The 19,156-nt window shown below is 33.9% G+C and overlaps 2 protein-coding genes across 4 annotated transcripts; one reads left to right on the top strand and one right to left on the bottom strand.

Annotated features, from left to right (window-relative positions):
* Window positions 1–1,760: 1,760 nt before the first annotated feature.
* LOC117932188 (mitogen-activated protein kinase homolog MMK2-like) lies at window positions 1,761–7,074 on the top strand. Of its 2 annotated transcripts, none has more exons than XM_034853298.1 (7): window positions 1,761–2,138; window positions 2,746–2,875; window positions 4,120–4,257; window positions 4,806–5,138; window positions 5,825–6,008; window positions 6,330–6,542; window positions 6,696–7,074. In XM_034853298.1, the coding sequence occupies exons 1-6, from the start codon at window positions 1,972–1,974 to the stop codon at window positions 6,503–6,505; spliced, it is 1,128 nt and encodes a 375-aa protein (XP_034709189.1). In that variant the 5' UTR covers window positions 1,761–1,971; the 3' UTR covers window positions 6,506–6,542; window positions 6,696–7,074. The 2 variants fall into 2 exon arrangements, with proteins under 2 accessions (XP_034709189.1, XP_034709190.1); XM_034853299.1 differs by having other exon boundaries at window positions 6,795–7,074.
* Window positions 7,075–7,103: 29 nt separating this feature from the next.
* Window positions 7,104–9,542, bottom strand: LOC117932187 (probable polygalacturonase). 2 transcript variants are annotated; one of them, XM_034853296.1, is made up of 6 exons: window positions 9,441–9,542; window positions 8,948–9,274; window positions 8,710–8,830; window positions 8,442–8,616; window positions 8,236–8,306; window positions 7,104–7,907 (listed from the first exon to the last, which is right to left on the bottom strand). In XM_034853296.1, the coding sequence occupies exons 1-6, from the start codon at window positions 9,471–9,473 to the stop codon at window positions 7,195–7,197; spliced, it is 1,440 nt and encodes a 479-aa protein (XP_034709187.1). In that variant the 5' UTR covers window positions 9,474–9,542; the 3' UTR covers window positions 7,104–7,194. The 2 variants fall into 2 exon arrangements, with proteins under 2 accessions (XP_034709187.1, XP_034709186.1); XM_034853295.1 differs by lacking the exon at window positions 9,441–9,542 and having other exon boundaries at window positions 8,948–9,355.
* Window positions 9,543–19,156: the final 9,614 nt, after the last annotated feature.

Consider the following 19,156-nt stretch of genomic DNA (forward strand, 5'->3'; position numbering starts at 1 on the left):
ATAAAAAAAAAATTAATTAATTTTTTTATTTATTTTCTTATTTCTATTAAACATTGAAATGGAAATAAATAACATTGGATTGGAATCATAACATTCTTGAGTTGAAATATGAATCCTTTCATAGCACGCCATCTCTCTGAGAGAAAGTCAATGCTGCAAGCAGCTGTGGAATGGTTCAAAGTTGAAACCAGACCCCAAGAGACTTCCTTTTCATGCACGGCTCAATTTGTCTTGTGATTAATATAGCCTTCCATAATAAATACAATTACTCCTCTAGGCTCACAATAAATTCTATTAATATTAAGTTCTTAAAGTTCTTAAATGTACCCTACCACCCACTAGTGGCCCACCTCATAACTCTGGATATTATCTTCTCAACGGTCCATCCCATTTATTTCAATCTCATGGGGCCCATGCCTTTGACGTCATCCACACTCCTTAAATAATTGCTTACATTATTGTTTTTTAAGTTTGTTGGTTTGTGTCCTTTGCAATACTTAATCGGTATTTAGTCAAAAACAAAAATTGGTATTTGTTGAAAAGGAAGAATCAATGATGTATATGATTTCATCTTTATTATTTTATTCTATAGTTTCCGGATTTTTTCGTTTCTTTGTTACACTTTGATTATCTTATTTTATATATATATATATAAAAGAGAAAGGAAAAAAAATAAAAAATAAATTTAAAGTTAATAAATTATTTTGGTTTATTTTTTTAAATTCATATAAAGATTAAATAATTTTAAAATATATAAAATTTTAATTATATTTATTTATTTTTATAATAAAATAGAAAATAATTTTTTATTATTTTTATTTTTACAATCAAAACATGTCCTTCAAGTTTTTCTCTCTTTTTATTTATTTATTTATTTATTTTTGGTATTTTTAGTTTAATGGTCAAATTTAGATTCACTCAAAAGTGTTTAAAAAAATGTGAGAATATAAAAGAAAAAAAAAGGAGTTAAATTGTTAAAAATTATAGAGAAAAAAGAACTAAAAAGCATGTATTAAAATGGACAATGACTTGCTATTTTGTTCATGAATCAAGGAATAAAGAGACGAGACTTTCCAAACATTTAAACTCATCTTACATCGATTCCTCCTCATTTTCTTAGCAATTCCCTTGTGCCAAACGGTAGCTTAAACCTCTCGTCAAAGTCTGCAACTGGGCTACAAATTTCTCATTGACCACACAATCTTAGACTAGAATCATTGGCTGCCCATGCCAAAAGGCTCATGGCCCAAATTTCTTAATGTGGGCCCAGGAATCATTTGACCAAATTCATAGAGCAGACAACACTCTTAGGACTTTTATTGCATGAAATTGAAACGTCAATCATCCACAATGAATCCCCATACCTAATTCACAAAAAGGAAAAAAAAAAGGTTAAATAATAAATTGTTAAAAATTAGAGTTGAAGCTAAAGCAATAATTTTAAAAAAATAATATTGATATTATAAATTTTTTTATTAAATATTAAATAATTTCTTTATATATATATATATATATATCAAATTATATCTTATAATTTTTTTTAAGTTATATATTTTTTAATATAATTAATAAAAAAACATGTTGTTAAACTTAAAAAAGAGTTTTCGAAATCTTAAAAATCGAAATAAAATCTTAAAATTGTCAAAAAAAAAAAACAGGGGAAAGTCCATTTCTTCACGGTTTTCAACCAACTACTTCCAGTTCAAAAGCCCTCTCCATTAAAGTTCACGCTTTCACACTGGAAATTCATATAAAATCTTTTTATTTCTTCCTCTACAGTCCTTTCTCTCTCTAGAAAAAGGCCAAGAAATGTCAAAAAGGCCAAGCAGCTGTGCTTCCAAGGTCTCCACGGACTTAGCTCTTACGCCAAATTGGGAGTGGCTCTGCTATTAGGGGCTAATCCTTCTTGGGTGGTTCTCGTTTCGGGGTTTCGGGTTTTGGGAGTGGAATTAGGCGTCGATTTTCTCGGACATGTCTATGGAGCCGAGCGCTGGTTCAGTTGAAGGGAATATCAGAGGAGTGTCGACTCATGGTGGACGGTATGTTCAGTACAATGTGTATGGGAACCTCTTCGAAGTTTCTAGGAAGTACGTGCCGCCAATTCGGCCTGTGGGTCGTGGTGCTTATGGTATCGTGTGGTAAGAACTGTTATGGGTTTAAGCTTTTTTTTCTTTCTTTCAAATTTTTATTGCTTGGATTTTCATGGTTTTGATTTTTGGAGATTTGTTTCTTTGAGCTTTTTTGGTGGCTGGGTTGAGAATTTAAGTGGGTTCTTATGAGTTCTCATGATCTCGTTCAATCTCTGTGGGAATTTTCGTGGTTTTGGCTATTTTTGTGAATATTCTATTGGTGGAGGGTTCTTTTGCTTATCGTTTCAAAATTGAAGTGGGCTTTTGTGAATTTTGAAGATCGTGTTTCTGTAGAAAATTTGATTTTTCTTGTGGTCCGCATCCTGGTTTCTTGATTCTGTGAGATGTTGATGTTATGGTTTAGGTGAGAATTTTAGGATATTTCTCTGTAACTATAGAACTAGAAACTACTGAGACTATTGAAGTTAACAAACTCGTAGAAAAGGAATTGAGAATAATGGGATTTTAGTGTTAAGAGGGGTACTAATGAGCATTTATTACATGGATGATCTGCTTAAGGGCACAATAGAAGCTACACAATTTCATCTAATTGACTTCATTTCTCTGTTTTATCAACAATGTGAAGGAAACATGTGTTTTTTTTCCTTTCCTTCAGCGCTGCGATGAACTCAGAGACACGGGAGGAAGTTGCCATTAAGAAGATTGGTAATGCATTTGATAATAGGATAGATGCCAAGCGGACATTACGGGAAATTAAGCTTCTTCGCCACATGGATCATGAAAATGTAAGTTTTGGTTCCTCCATACCTTGGGCCAATTATTGCTTCTATAGTTTTACTGTCTTTGTTTGGCAAGATGATTGTGTTTTGCTCTAATAATTGTTTTCTTCTTAGCCAATTGCTTATATCTTTTTTTACCTTTTTTCCTCCATAGTAGATGTGAGCAAGCTATCCAGATCAATAGATTAGAAACGGTTTTAGAGATGATTTATCTGACCAGTATCATAAATGTGATATAAGTTAGATTTTCATAAGAGTTTGATGAAATATGTTGTGTGGGCTGTGGAGTTGGCAAAAAGAGAAAACTGTTTCCTTTTTTTTTGCTAGGATGGAACTCTATGACCTTGCCCATCCTTTTGTAAATATTTACTGGTTTTTCCTTGTCTATTAATACAGAAACACACAAGTATGGTGAATGCTCATGCGTTTGTTATAAAGCAAAACACCTGGCATCATAATATTTAGGGAAACATCATATTGAGTAATTTGAGCTACATAAATTGATAAACCATGGAAAAGGTATCTAGGCTTCAAATCTTAGTGGAGAAAGGAAGATGGGTTAGCTCCTTACAATAAGAGTACTAGTGACCTCAGATCTTAGATTTGCAAAGGCAGCATATTGTTATTAGAATGAAATTTGGAATACCCTAGGGGGGTAGAGCAGAAACAGTATTTGTCCTATGCTCTTAATGGTCGGAATAAGCTATTGTACCTTGTTGTATTGGGGTTGTATTTGGGATTTTGTGACCCTTCTCCCTAGGTACTATAAGATTTCACTGCCACTTTAAGCGGTAAACATGGACTGAAATTATAATTCAGACAAGGTTCTATTTTGTTGATTGAATTCCAACGTAACAACAGAGATCTTTCCCCTATCCTGCAATATTTTAATCCATGATTGTTTAATGTTGGAGGTTTCCAACTTGAGTGTATCTAGGGGTATAAAAGATCTGGCCCGAAGCCTGAACTGACCCTAGCCCAAGCTTGTGTAGGCTCACATTTGGGCTTCATTCTCAGGCATGACACTGACATCCTTTTAAATGTTTTTGTCTCCTGCATGAGACTTGGTTTTTTCTAAGTTTTGAAACCATCAGAATACTTTGTTTTTGTGACTATAGTCTTATGACAATTCACTAATTCTTCTTATCGGCTTTAGTTACTTTGATTCGTTTGTTGGACTCAGGTTCTAGGATTTTTTATGTTCCTCCTGGTGGAATAATGTATTTACTATCAGTTCTTATCCTTTGCAGGTTATTGTCTTGAAAGACATCATACGGCCACCTAAGAGGGAGAACTTCAATGATGTCTACATTGTTTATGAATTGATGGACACTGATCTGCATCAGATAATACGTTCCAACCAACCACTGAATGATGACCACTGCCGGGTTTGGCACCACAAACTTTTATTGGAGCACTTTATCTATATCATTGCAACAAATCACTTTGAATTTTCATTGCTCATGTTTACTATTTCAGCCCATTGCCTCCATAGAATTAGTCCAGGATTTTGATGCCTGCAACTCATTAATAAAGCAATTCTACAATTACCTTGTATTGGTACTACTAATTACTAGAGTACTATCACCATTGGACTGTTGCATGGTGAAAGTTTTCAAGATCAGTTTTATCAACTCATTTTCTGATACATTTATGAAGATAAAGATCATGATATCAAAGAAAAGAGTTAAGAAACATAGCACACTCATGCTCAATTTCTCATGTTATATCCTATCTACTCATATTTTTGGTTTAGTTGCCAGTCCTAAAAATTTAAATTTTACCACCCCTCTTCATGTTGAGAAATATCTATTTATAATTTAATTTGTTGAATTTACTGTGGGATTTTTGTAAGTGCAAATATAACATCTTTTCTGTATGATTTCTATGATACCGAACTGAGATGTCAATGACACTCCAATTCTACTCTCTGCAGTACTTCCTGTATCAGGTGTTACGAGGACTTAAATATGTACACTCAGCAAATGTCTTGCATCGTGATTTGAAGCCGAGTAATTTGCTTCTGAATGCAAATTGTGATCTTAAGATTGGGGATTTTGGACTTGCAAGGACGACATCTGAAACAGACTTCATGACTGAGTATGTTGTTACCCGATGGTATCGTGCACCAGAATTGCTCCTTAATTGTTCAGAATACACTGCGGCAATTGATATTTGGTCAGTGGGTTGTATCCTCGGAGAAATCATGACAAGGCAACCTCTGTTTCCTGGCAGAGATTATGTCCATCAGCTGAGACTTATCACAGAGGTATGCTTTATGAAAACCTCTGAGTTAAACCTACTGTCTGACATTTTTTTTCAATTGAATACTGTAGAACACCTTTGCTGCTGGTGTTATCCATTACCAAAGTGTTCTCACCATCTTTTATGGGGCACCCTTATTTTGTCATTTCTGCTCACTGCAGTAAGGAATACACTTAGATGCTATTTTGCTTCAAAGTCCACTTTGCTTTCAGAATCTTGGTTACCCCAACTTTCTTGACTCTTTCATACCTTCTGTCTGTTGCTCAGTGGTCCTGTGCTTGCTCTTTTCACCTGTCAGCTAGACTCAGTGAGATCCCATTTTTCTTTACCCATAGCTGTATGACCAATGTTGGCAATTACACAAGCCTGAAATTTGAACCTGGGATATCAAAATTTAGGTTGGAGATCTACAGGTGATTAGTGTAGAATAAGAGAAACAGGAAATCATCTTGGGCAAATGGATATTAGAGATAAGGGGGAAGATGATTTTGGAATTGCAAACTCTCCCTTCCCTCCCCACTTCCTTTTATTATTTATTAGGAAAGTACTTCAACTTTTGGGCTTTGTTGTGCTTGACTGTATAGAAACTGAGAACTGGTGGTGGCATTGTTGGAAGGTGAAGTTTCTGTTTCTCTTATAGCATTTGGTTCAATTCTGATACTTGCTTTGTTTTTCTTTTTCCTTGAAAAGCTTATAGGTTCACCTGATGACTCTAGCCTTGGGTTTCTTCGAAGTGATAATGCCCGAAGATATGTTAGGCAGCTACCACAATACCCGAGACAACAATTTCAGGCTAGATTTCCTAATATGTCTCCTGGAGCTATTGATTTGCTAGAAAAAATGCTTGTATTTGATCCAAACAGGCGCATTACAGGTAAGTTCTGCATATTTATCTTATGGCTTATAACATAGTGACCAATTCCAAATTCAGGAATTCTTTGGCATTAATGATACAACTTTAGGAAATTATGAGAAGTGTTTATGGGTTAAAAGCAACCAATGACAATAATAGAATTTATCAAACTTTATTTAAAAAAAAATGTTTGAATTCTCATTAAGGAAATCTCTAGTCGGGAAGAGCAATAGTATTATGGTGTTGGTTTTAGATCTTTGGGAAAAATTTCTTAAATTATAGTACTCTTATTATTGGAGTTCTATGTGCTTATTTATGCTCATTTTTTCCTTTTGTTTGCAGTTGAAGGGGCACTGTGTCATCCATACTTGGCACCTCTTCATGATATCAATGAGGAGCCCGTTTGTCCAAGGCCTTTTGTTTTTGATTTTGAGCAACCATCATTTACTGAAGAGAATATCAAAGAACTCATCTGGAGGGAATCCGTAAAATTCAATCCAGACCCACCAGTTCATTGAGAAGTATGTGATCATGTTGTTGTAAACACCAGAAAAGGTAGGCTATGGCTATGATTTCCATGAATGCTATATATGAAACCATCATAATCTCCCTAGAAAAAAAAATGGTGAATCATGCTTTGGAGATGGTGGGATTTTACTTAGAACATGTCCTCGTAAGAGCTTTCACACTTAATTTCTCTTCTTTCAGTGTTCGTAATATTCAAAGGCTGATGAAGAAGCTGAGGCAGAACCATTTGCAGGGTTTCTCAGCATAATATTCATAGACTCCATTTTCTTTTTGGTGCAGGATCTTCTTCCTTTGTGTCATAGTTGGCCTAGGAGCAGAGTTTAGTGCTAGAAACTAGTAGTGCAGCGAAGAGATTCTGCAATGCAAAGTTGTATCATTGCTCCCCGTATGTTTCCAGGTTTTGAAGTATAAAGTATGACATGAATAATTTCCAAACAATTTGTTTCAGTTTCCTAGACTGATCCCATCATCTTTTCTAATCATTGTTCGTGATGGAACTTGTAATGATTTGTAATATTGGTTCTGTGAACTTAAGCCTTGACAATCTTTTTCTTTGGTTGATCCTTTGGCATGACTCCTTACATAGAATTTTCGAGAGAATACCGAGTTCTTTGCTTTAAGGTAAATGACATGAAAAAAGTACATAGATTGTTATCACTGTGGTACACATCGAAGAAATTCACGGATAATAATTTATTGCGTAAGAACACTTCTGTAACTCTACTGTATCTATTGGCAAACTCTCTGCAGGAAAATTGCATAAAGATGTCTTCTCTGGACCCTGATCAGGCAACGTGCTGCATGGTGTAGGCGTGACGCCGCTTGAGATCCCCTCGACATCAGTGCATGTCCAAGGTACTTTCTTCGCTTTTGCGGCTAAATGAATTGTGACGTTAGAAATGCAGATTCCGGTGAATGGGTCACTGGGAATTCCCTCTAGTCTAGCTGCCATTGACACATTCTCAGCCACCATGTCTCTGTAATTGATTCCTTGAATCACTGGAAATGCCTTTGGGTCATAGTGATTGTCTGCATGAGACCCATAGTTCCCAGTCATCCAGAAGGCCCATTTCATAGTCTTCATAGTCATTCCTCTTACATATATGTCTTTCACATAGCCTCCTCTCCCTATGCCAGTCTTGATCCTGATCCCAGATTCCGAATTGATGGCCACAATGTCTTCGGCCCTGACGTCTTGGATCCCACCCGACATCTCACTCCCTAATGCAATCACAGCACTGTAGGGTGAAATGCATGTGAGCCGTCTGATCACCAACTGTTTTGTGGGCATACCGTAAGCTATGCCATACTCATCCCAACCGCTTTTAACTGCCACGCAGTCATCTCCAGATACAATGTAGCAGTCTTCAATCCTTGTGTTTGTGCAAGAATCTGAATGTGAAATCAAAATAGAATCAAATTTTAAGTTAGAATGATCCTAGCCACCAATCAGGTTTAGCGGTCAGACTGAATGGGCCGGGTATTTTGTGGGTTGATGGATTGGGGAAAGGTCTAATCGGGTTTAGACAACATTTGATCCTTGGATGGTTTGAAGTCATCTAATCAAATGGGTAACACGTTATGTTAAGCCCTTTGATGGTTTGAAAATTGGAAGTCAGCTAATCAACTGGCTAACGGGTTGGTTCATTGGTACTAATGGTTTGATGTTAAAGTCATCTGATCCTGCGGCTGTGAATTTAAGATCAGGCAATGGACGAACCTGGATTGATTCCATCGGTGTTTGGTGATCTTACAGGCGCAAGGATCGTAATACCTTGAATAAGAATATTTCTGCAATAAAAAATAAATAAAATTACTCATCGAGCCAACTCAAGTTTGCCACGTGGACAGCTCAGTGAGGAAGCTTGAAACTTGATGCAGATGAGCTGCAGAAAAACAAAAGGGTGAGTCATGGGAAATGATCACCTGCTGTAGACAGGATGAACGTTCCATGAAGGCGAGTTGAGGAGCGTCAGATTAGAAATCTGAATATCAGCAGAGTACATGAGCTCGATCAGGTACGGTCGGGTGTACTTGAGTTTGCCCCCATGGAATCGCTGCCACCACAGACCACCCTGGCCGTCGATCGTCCCATTGTCACCTGATACCACATGGGCCCCACTTTAGTTATAATTAATATTAACAAAAAAAGAAAAAAAATCCAATATTTTATTTTTAAAATTACGTTAATTACCAGTAATAATGACATCAGTGAGGTTTGTGCCGAATATGAGACTGGTGTATCTTCCTGCTGCTGCGTCTCGTCCTCGACCGTACGATGGTAATGGTTTGATCACCGGCCATTGGCTTATATCCTACCAGTTGATTAATTCACAATTGCCAATTTTTATTCACCATAACAAAAAATAAAAAGGAAAATATAAAGAATAAAAATAAATAAATAAATAAAAAAGGAAGTGGAGGTGAGAGACTTGAGAAGCAAGAAGAACAGCATCTCTATGGAGAAAGAGAGTGAAGTGGCTGGTGAGGCTGAAGCTGCCGGTTAACCATTTTCCGGCAGGAACATACAGCTGAGCTCCGCCCTCCGATCCATACTTGCTCAACTCACTCACTGCATCTTGAAACGCCTTCGTGTTCAACGTTTGCCCGTCACCAACTCCTCCGAAATCCACCAGTGAAGCGCTGTGTGCTCTGCAACTTATGGCTGAATACTCCAGAGCCTCCAAAATTCTTCCTTTTCTGCACTCACCTCTGCTTACACTCAGCAACAAAACCACCGCAACTAACACTGAAATTACCTGCAAACAGTAAAAAGAAACAATGGGTTGTGTGAGATTAGCAATTTTTTTATGGGTTTCAACCATATGAACTGTATCTGTTGGGTGGTGGTGTGTTTGGACGGTAAGAATGTGAAGGAAAAATGTGAGAAAATGAAGAGAAAATAAAAGCAGTTTAGGGCTTTACTTGAGTTGTGAGGGGGCTTTTGCACATCTCCATTGGAGCTTGTTTTTGGTTGTGCTTCTTGAGTATAGTCCAGTCCCAAAGGAGGAGTATTTATAAGCTCAAGTTACTATTGATTTAGTAATTAGTTTAACTCTAGAATATTGAAAGAATTAAAATAAATAATTAAAATTTTTTTTCTCTATATATAAAATGAATTTTAAAAAGGCCATTAGTTTGACAAGATGTGAAAAATATTTAGGAATTAATTCATATGAATGCAAAAATTTTCTTCTCCTTTTCTAATCTCCTCTAAATTTACAATATAGGAAGTGATGCAATTAAGAATAACATCTTTTCAATAAGACATGATCATGCAAAAGCACTTTTAAAGAACTCCTGTTAGAAGCACTATGGTTAAATATAAGGCTAGCGTCACTCAAAATTTTGGCTTATTCTATGACGTTGGCAAGTAGGAAGTGGGACCAATTTCACGGAGACCTAGTTTCTCGAGCTTCCCACAATTCGATCTCGTGAGTGTCTCGCGCCGCACTACTGCCGACCCACTTCACGGGCGGACCAGTGCGAGTGGTCCAGGTGGGGCCATGTGTACCCAGATGCTATAGCTTTTGGACAAAGCAGCTTTTCTATTTCTCCATGAAATATAATCTTCTTTTCTCCCATGCGTGCTTCGATGGTGGTTTCTTGACGAGCCTTTGTGCTTTAATGGTGGATTCTTCTTTGACTTATCAAGAAGAAATTTCTGTGACCCAACCTACATTATCTTGAGCTTCTAGCAAAATTGAGGAATGTGTTTAAACCTCGCTACCATATTGTTGATGCGGGGAAGATCGAGAGGCATGGTAGCTCCCTAAAGTTCTCGCCCTTCAATTGAGAATGATGTTTCCTTCCATTTTCCTGCAAAAGATGTTTAGACGTGGTCCGGACACACCCTTCGAAGCTTTTGTCAGTTTGACGATTCAACATATTGGTATTCCTGGGGCTTTCTAAGGAATGTTTACCTTTCTTGATTGGGTCGTCGAGAGCTTTTTATAGTGTTAGGAGCCTCGTCATTTGAAGATGGGAAGACTCTTTGACTTTCGCAGATGGTGCTTAGAGGGTGGCAGAACAATTATTATCCTGTAAGCGACTGTCAGAGATTGTTGGGGGATGACTTGTCGTCCCACTTGTCTTTTTACTCTGCAGGCAGCGTAGGTCATTTGAAAAGGCTTGAGAATGTCCCGTCGAGTATGCTTTTGGTGAAATGAATAATGATTGCCCGTGAAATATGGTCAAGAATCCTGTTTAGGCTAACAACTTTCGAGTTCAGATTGGATGTCCGAACAGAAGGTAGGATGTGCCATGTGTCAATTGGAGGAGTGCCCTATGAGGTCAAGATGGCTTACCACGTGTACGTTTAAGGGTAGTCCCTGCACATATAATTATATTTTTAATTTATTAAATAATTTTTTAAAATATATTAATTATAGTTATTTATTTATGAGCATTGGCAGAACCAACATGTGCCCCCAAAAAGCCAAATTTTCCTTATATTATCAAATTTATTAGGGAAAAACCTTAACCATTTATATCTTAATAATACATTGTCCCCTACCCGACGTAACGTTCTTGGCTCGACCAATGTCTATAGGTATGTGTGTCTTTTCATGTTCTTCACGTTCTCCACATATGGGTATGAGGATGGATGATGCCATCATGATTTCATGCGGGTAAAAGATGTCACACGGAGGAGAGTGATAAAAGTCCATAATATATATTATACGTTCAAATCCTATAAACTCAAATTTTTTTTAAAAAATTCGTAATTCAACATTAAAATCCCGATATGTATTGTGAATTCAAATCTTATCGGCTTTTTTGAAGAGTTTGTACTTCAAGACTAATATTGTGATGTATATTACGAGTCGAAATGCGATTTTGAAGAAAATTGATAGTGTCAATCATTGTCAAGTGCTCGGTAAAAATAAATAAATAAAAAATTAATTTTTATCCATTCACGAGTGGCCATTATGTATAATCCAACCACCGCACCACCACCACAACCGCCCACAACGACCCACCTTCTCACTTTCACGTGACTCCACTCTTTTTCATAAGATGCCATTGTCCCATTCAGAAAAAATTTCCAAAGTACTTGAAGGTGGAGAATCTAATAATAATCCCCCCATGTCTTATTAATTATTAGATCAGCCAATGGATATAAAGCTACTCATCTAACAAACTTTGGCAATTATAATTCACATGTGGCACCCACTTCTAATCCCTTATTGCTTTGAGGACTCATGACATCAAGCCCTTGCTTCAAGAGATTCCTATCCATCTAACTAAATAGTGATATCATTTTCGAACCCCAATGGAAATGGATGATGATATGGTTTTGAGCCCTTATAAATCAGGCTGCGTTAATTAATGCCTACACCTCTATCTGCAACCAACTTACCCACATCTCTCTCTGCAACCAACTTATGAGGTGGAAGCTTCATTTCGAAAATTCTTTTAATAAAAAAAAAGTTTTTGAAAAAAAACTTTAGGTATTTGATAAAATTGAGAAAATATTTTTAAATTATTTAAAAATTACTTATAACATTAAAAAATCACTTACAATAATGATTCTGAAAAAATAAAAATATTTGATAGATATTATCTTAAAAATATTTTTATTAAAAATACTTCAAATATAAACATTACTAAACACACTCTATTAAGTGTTAGAATGATTAAAAATGTTTTTTAGACTCGTTATTAAACACACTTTAAGTATGTACCTGGTAGTTCTAATACTTGAAAAATAAAAATTTTCAAATATTAAAAAGGCTTAAAACACTCATGATAACGTTTCAGGAAAAATAAAAATATTTGATAGGTGATTATTTTAAAAACATTTTTACTAAAAATGTTTCAAGTAGAAATATTAGTAAATATACTCTATTAAATGTTAAAATGATTAAAAATATTTTTTAAAATCATTACCAAACACTCTAAATGTGTGTTCAGTAGTGATATTAAGAAGTTTTTTCGACATTTCTAATACTTGAAAAATATTTTTTTTTTTGAGTTTGTGACAAAATAACCATTTGTGAAAAATGAATTTTTAATCTATGTTATTTTTCAAAATATTCATCAAATTAATCTTTAGTAACATCATCTATTCTATTCCTTTTTTTTTTTTTTTTTGTGTCAAAACCATATATACTAGTCATGGTTTTAATATGAAAGAATAAAAAAAAAATAATATACGGATATTAATGTTGAAAAGATATGCATTAGTTTGCTGAATATTTTCAAAAGCTGAGATTTTATTTTTTTTAAAAAGGGTTAGTTTTGCCATAAACTTCATATTTGGGTTTTGGTTTGGATTAACCTTTGAAAAATCAAAAGTTCCTTTTTCTTAAGCTTTGTATTTTTTCAATTAATTTTATTTAAAAAGATTATGAGTTATGAATAACTTTTTTTAAAAAAACTTAATAAAGAATTTTAAAAAATAATACTTCTTGTAGAAGTTATATCTTGTCTCATGCAATAAGTTATTTTATGTTGAATATGGCTAGTTCAAATCTATGACTTTGGATTCAAGCATAGGACAATCTCAAATGCCCCCATCAACTTTCAAATCTTTATGACTACATTTGGTTTTCAATAAATTTAAGGGAAAACGTAAAATAACGAAAATAGAAGGAAAAACATAAAAAAAAAATAAAAATGGAAAGAAAATAAAAAATAGATTTAAAGTCAATAAATTATTTTTATATGTTTTTTTTTAAATTTATTAAACTTATTTTCCAAAGATTAAATAATTTTAAAATATATAAATTTCTAACTAATTTAAATTCTATTTATTTACTTTTTTTTTTATAGTAAAACCAAACGTAAAAAAACTATTTTTCTTAACACTTTTTTTATTTTCTTAATATTTTTCAAACTAAATATAACATATATGTTATCCACTTGTACAATCAAGTTATATGGTTTTGATTGTATTTAACCTTTGAGATTAGACTCATACGATTTTTGAGTATGACATTTTGAAATTAGATATATTGAGATATGTCTATTATTAAATTTCAAGCATATCAAATATGAGTTTTGTTATCTCTTATTTGATTAAAAAAAGATGAAATAATCTAAAATTTATAAACTCTAACCCTCTACATATTTTATCCTAAAAAGAAATATATTTTCAACAAAAATACCCTTGATCTATTTTTGTAAAAATATTTTTTTTTCTTTCAAAATTTTATATGAAAATAGTAAAAATGTTGAAGAGTATTTATGTCGGGATTATTTTTCAAGCTTAACTTACGAGGAGTTATTTTATAAATTTTAGATAATTTCATCTTTTAATTTAATAAATTAATCCTTTCTATCATTAGATGCCTGAGGGCAATCATGTTGAGATCATTCTTCAAATAAAGACCCATCTTCTCTCCTCTCTACTTTCACAGCCAGACTCTTCTCCACAGAAAGCCTTGCATCCAAGTCTTGATCAATCATGAATGGTAATACAGTAAGACAAAGCCCAAGTTGAAATGTTTGAATGTTTCTATGGCTGAGGCCTACCCAAAGTGAGACAAGGAGCCCCCAATTGACGGGTGCGCAGAATTTCCATCCAGGCTATCCTTATCAGAAACATCACCCCTTTGTCACACCTATTTCTAATCCTAAATGGAATATAAAATCACCCCCTATTTTGATATGGTCTACTATAGAATGAACTTATAATCATTGAACGATCATTATATGGTGGATGAAAAGTTCATAATCATAAACCGTTCCCATTTTGGATGAACAAATTTAGTACTTCTTTGAATTATAGTTAGTAAGATAGAAATTGAATTAAGAAACAGCTTCTAGGGTTGTGTGCTCCATTGAACCAAAGAGGCACATGCAATAAGAAAAAAAACAACCTATTCTCATATGGTCATGTCTCATGTGCTCGATTCTGATCCTTAGGCTAATCATTTTGTGTCCTTTTAATTCATTCTGTGGCCTCTTTTATCCTTTCCTTTAATAGAGATTCCCCGAGCTTGGGGTCAAATTGATATTCTTTTCCGTTTCTAGAATACTCAGGTGGTGAAGGTATCGCCGGAGAGTTTGATGTGACCACACTCACCACCAGAGTGGGTCAGTTTTCCGTCTTCAGTAGGTTTCCGTGGATGCACAGCATCTAGAGCATATGACAGTTTCTATGGACAGAATGCGTCTGGAACAAGTGATGCTGACAGGCTTGCGCAGATAATTCATGGATGTAAATTAAGCTGTTGCTCTACTTAGTTGCACTGAGTTTGAAAGTGAATCTACGTTTATATCAAGAACTCATCGGAAAGCCAGTAATTCCGGTAGGTTTACTCTCATCGGAGAAACATGAAGGAAGAGAAACTAGAATGAAATCTTGGTAGAAAGCGTTTACTTAAATATTATCTATTTATTAAATGAGTAATATATATATATATATTAAAACAAATTTAACCAAAAAAACTGATCATGCTCAATCAAAACCATTAAGATATTACAGAGTTGATTTGGTAAAATTTAATAATGTTTAATTTAAAGTAATTTTAAGTTAAATTATTAATTAATATTATGTATTAATTAAGACTTCATTTAAATGTATTTTAAATTTTTTATCCTTGTGATTCCCATTTTGTGAATCTCTTGTATAATCCTATGCATGTCATCATTTATGTCTTTCCATTATATGCATCACCTTGATTTATAGAAATATTAATTAAAGTGACTCTTATGGGGGCTTTCTCCCACGTGCCTACCCACGTGTACCTCCATGCGTCTGTCTATATGGCATCGTCCCAATTGGACCACGTATCACTTCTTTTATCACTATTTGGACAACCTTCAAGGCATTCAGAGACATCCTATCCGAACCATTTGTTCCACTGAACGGGCCACACTTCCCCGACAGCCCCAAATCCTCTCGGGTGTGTAAGGAGTTGGTTGTCTGACACTGGAATGACTGATGGAACCCTTCCCATCATCACGTCTACATCAACGGACTGTCACGTCCAACCCCATACCTTCAACAAGTTGAAGGGACGACAAATTGTATCATGACGCGCCGTCTGACACAACCCCCAACCATCTTGCAGTTGTGATGATTGCTCTACCACTGCTACGTAGTCATCACTGCAAGAACCAGTTCAACACTACTGTGCCCTCCACCTTTGGGCACTATAAAAACCCTACTGAAACATAACAAAAGGAGGACATTGTGAGTTCTCTCACCTACTTTCTCTCTCTAAGGGTTTCTATTCATTCCAAAGTCTGACTTGGGCTTCGGAGGGTGTGTTCGGACAACCTGTCCGGATATCTTCGTGCAGGAAAACAGAGAACTTAGATTCCAACATCTAAATAGGAGCTTTCGTTGCCACTGCCAAAGGGACGAATCCGTCCTCAGTTGACCTGGTATCAACATTGGTGCCGTCTGTGGGAAACTGAATAAAAATGTCAACACCCTTAATAAGTCAATCATCAGTCATGGGTAGCGAGGGCTACTTTGACTGGCGCGAAAGTATGGAAAGCCGTCAACGAGAGAGTGAACGACAAGTGCAAGCCTTACTCCATGAGACAAGAAGCTATTTTTCGTAATATATATATTTTTTTCTTTTCTTAATACTTTTCGAAGCAAACATAACATACATGTTATCCACTTGTACAATCAAGTTATATGGTTTTGATTGTATTTAACCTTTGAAATTAGGCTCATACAATTTCTAGGTATGACATTTTGAAATTAGATATATTGAGATATGTCTATTATTAGATTTCAAGCATATCCAATATGAGTTTTGTTATATCTTATTTGATTAAAAAATTAAAATAATCTAAAATTTATAAATACTAACCCTCCACATATTTTATCCTAAACAAAAAAATATATATATTTTTAACAAAAATACCCTTTATCTATTTTTGTAAAAATAATTTTTTTTCTTTCAAAAATTTATATGAAAATAATAAAAATGTTGAAGAGTATTTATGTTGGGACTATTTTTCAAATTTAAACATACGAGGGGTTATTTTAAAAATTTTAGATTATTTCATCTTTTAATTTAATAAATTAATCCTTTCCATCACTAGATGCCTGAGGGCAGTCATGTTGAGATCATTCTTCAAATACTTTCCTTTGTTCCCTCTGCCAGAAGACCCATCTTCTCTCCTCTCTACTTTCACAGCCAGACTCTTCTCCACAGAAAGCCTTGCATCCAAGTCTTGATCAATCATGAATGATAATACAATAAGACAAAGCCCAAGTTGAAATGTTTGAATGTTTCTATGGCTAAGGCCTACCCAAAGTGAGACAAGGAGCCCCCAATTGACGGGTGCGCAGAATTTCCATCTAGGCTATCCTTATCAGAAACATCACCCCTTTGTCACACCTATTTCTAATCCTAAATGGAATATAAAATCACTCCCTATTTTGATATGGTCTAGTATAGAATGAACTTATAATCATTGAACCGACTCGATCATTATATTGTGGATGAAAAGTTCATAACCATAAACCGTTCCCATTTTGGATGAACAAATTTAGTAATTCTTTGACTTATAGTTAGTAAGATAGAAACAGCTCCTAGGGTTGTGTGCTCCATTGAACCAAGAGGCACATGCAATAAGAAAAAAAACGACCTATTCTCATATGGTCATGTCTCATGTGCTCGATTCTGATCCTTAGGCTAATCATTTCGTGTCCTTCTAATTCATTCCGTGGCCTCTTTTACCATTTTCTTGGGGTCAAATTGATATACTTTTCCGTTTCTAGAATACCCAGGCGGTGAAAGTATCGCCGGAGAGTTTGATGTGACCACACTCACCACCAGAGTGGGTCAGGTTTCCATCTTCAGTAGGTTTCCGTGGATGCACAGCATCTAGAGCATATGGCAGTTTCTATGGATCCAGAATGCGTCTGGAACAAGTGACGCTGGCAGGCTTGCGCAGATAATCCATGGATGTAAAGCTGTTGCTCTACTTAGTTGCACTGAGTTTGAAAGTGAATCTACATTTATATCAAGAACTCATCGGAAAGCCAGTAATTCCGGTGGGTTTACTCTCATCGGAGAAACATGGAGGAAGAGAAACTATAATGAAGTCTCGGTAGAAAGCAAGCGTTTACTTAAATATTATTTATTTATTAAATGAGTTATATATATTAAAACAAATTTAGCCAAAAAACTCGATCATACTCAATAAAAAACCCTTAAGATACTATTGAGTTTGTTTGGTAAAATTTAATAATGTTTAATTTAAAGTAATTTTAAGTTAAATTATTAATTCATATTATGTATTAATTAAGACTTCATTTAAATGTATTTTAAATTTTTTATTTTTAAAAATAGAAATTTCTATATATCAAATAAAATTCTTATATGAAAAGTATAGATTTATGATTATGTCTTTAAAATATTTAAATTGTATTCTTATAATTTATTAAATTAGTTTAATTTTTAAATTATAATATTAAATTACTTTACTAAATATACTTATAATATATGAAAACATTTGATAAGTTCACCCAAAAATAATTCTAAGAAAAAGCATTTATAATTCGTTTGATAATATTTAAAAAAACACTCTAATTTTAAAAAGGTTTTTAAAGAAAAATTATGACATTTAACAAAAATTAGAAAATATTTTTTTAAAATTAAAAACACTTGTAATGCTTCGAGAAACACTAGTAGGTAATTTTTTTAAAATACTTTAAATAGAAACACTTCTACAAAAAAATATTCTATAAGGAGATTATGTCAAACACATTTCTAATCACTTATATAGTTCCAATTCTATACGAACAATAATCAATTTAACTTGGATGGTTTATAGGAAACCTTTCCTTCTCTAATCCATTTGACATGTGCAATTTCTTGTTTGTCACCCTGTAATTTGTACTTGAATTTCTTTTCTATATGTCTATTAAGTTAATTCAATAGTTTTTTTTTTAATTTTATTTATTTATTTTATTGCATTGCGAAATAAAACTCTATTCCTTAATTATCCAATTATAAATTTTGTAAGAATATTAGATGTTTGTAAGGTGTTGTAATTCTTGTAATAGCAAACCTATAAAATGTTTGTCTAAAAAATACTATAAATCATTTTTCAATTTTTTGAAAGTGATTTTATAAATTTTGGTAACGATCTAATTTTTTAGAAAGTGTTTTTAAAAAACATTCACTCTTAATCATGAAACAGCAAGAGGAAGTGAGCTAAGAATAATTGAATTCAACCATTGGCCATGGTATAAAAACTCATATTTTTCATTCCATTATAATCATTTTTGAAGAAGATTTTGGCATTGTAAAGGAGTATGATATGTATACCGAACTCAAATCTTATAAATTTAAGCATTTAGAAAAATTGATACCTCAACATAATATGAGAATTTGGTTTAGCGAGAGGTTGTGAGTTCGACCTATCTCTCCACAAGTTGCTCAATTTGTAATTGTAATGTATATCTCCATTTTAATTTAATTTTTCAAAATTCCATTCTCAAAATTCCCATTTTCCAAAATTCAAAATTTATTTATTTATTCATTTTTTATTTTATTTTTATTTATTTATTTATTCATTTATTTTGAAATACCATTGTCAAATAGATTTCCAAACTTTCCAAACTTATTTTTTAAAATTCCACTTCCAAAATTTCCAAAAATTTTCCAAAATTCCAAATTTAATTTTTTTAAAAAAATTCCATTTCCAAAATTTCAAAT

This window comes from Vitis riparia, chromosome 15, assembly GCF_004353265.1.
Source record: "Vitis riparia cultivar Riparia Gloire de Montpellier isolate 1030 chromosome 15, EGFV_Vit.rip_1.0, whole genome shotgun sequence".
NCBI lineage: Eukaryota > Viridiplantae > Streptophyta > Magnoliopsida > Vitales > Vitaceae > Vitis > Vitis riparia.

Bases quoted from the DNA above. Each gene is read 5' to 3' on its own strand.
- LOC117932188 (XM_034853298.1), top strand. From the start codon at position 1,972: ATGTCTATGGAGCCGAGCGCTGGTTCAGTTGAAGGGAATATCAGAGGA. The intron at 2,139-2,745 runs GTAAGAACTGTT...CCTTTCCTTCAG, and splicing joins GGTGCTTATGGTATCGTGTG to CGCTGCGATGAACTCAGAGA. The intron at 6,009-6,329 runs GTAAGTTCTGCA...TTTTGTTTGCAG, and splicing joins TCCAAACAGGCGCATTACAG to TTGAAGGGGCACTGTGTCAT.
- LOC117932187 (XM_034853295.1), bottom strand. From the start codon at position 9,340: ATGGTTGAAACCCATAAAAAAATTGCTAATCTCACACAACCCATTGTT. The intron at 8,831-8,947 runs GTCTCTCACCTC...ATCAACTGGTAG, and splicing joins CTGTTCTTCTTGCTTCTCAA to GATATAAGCCAATGGCCGGT. The intron at 8,307-8,441 runs GTGATCATTTCC...TTTTTATTGCAG, and splicing joins GTTCATCCTGTCTACAGCAG to AAATATTCTTATTCAAGGTA.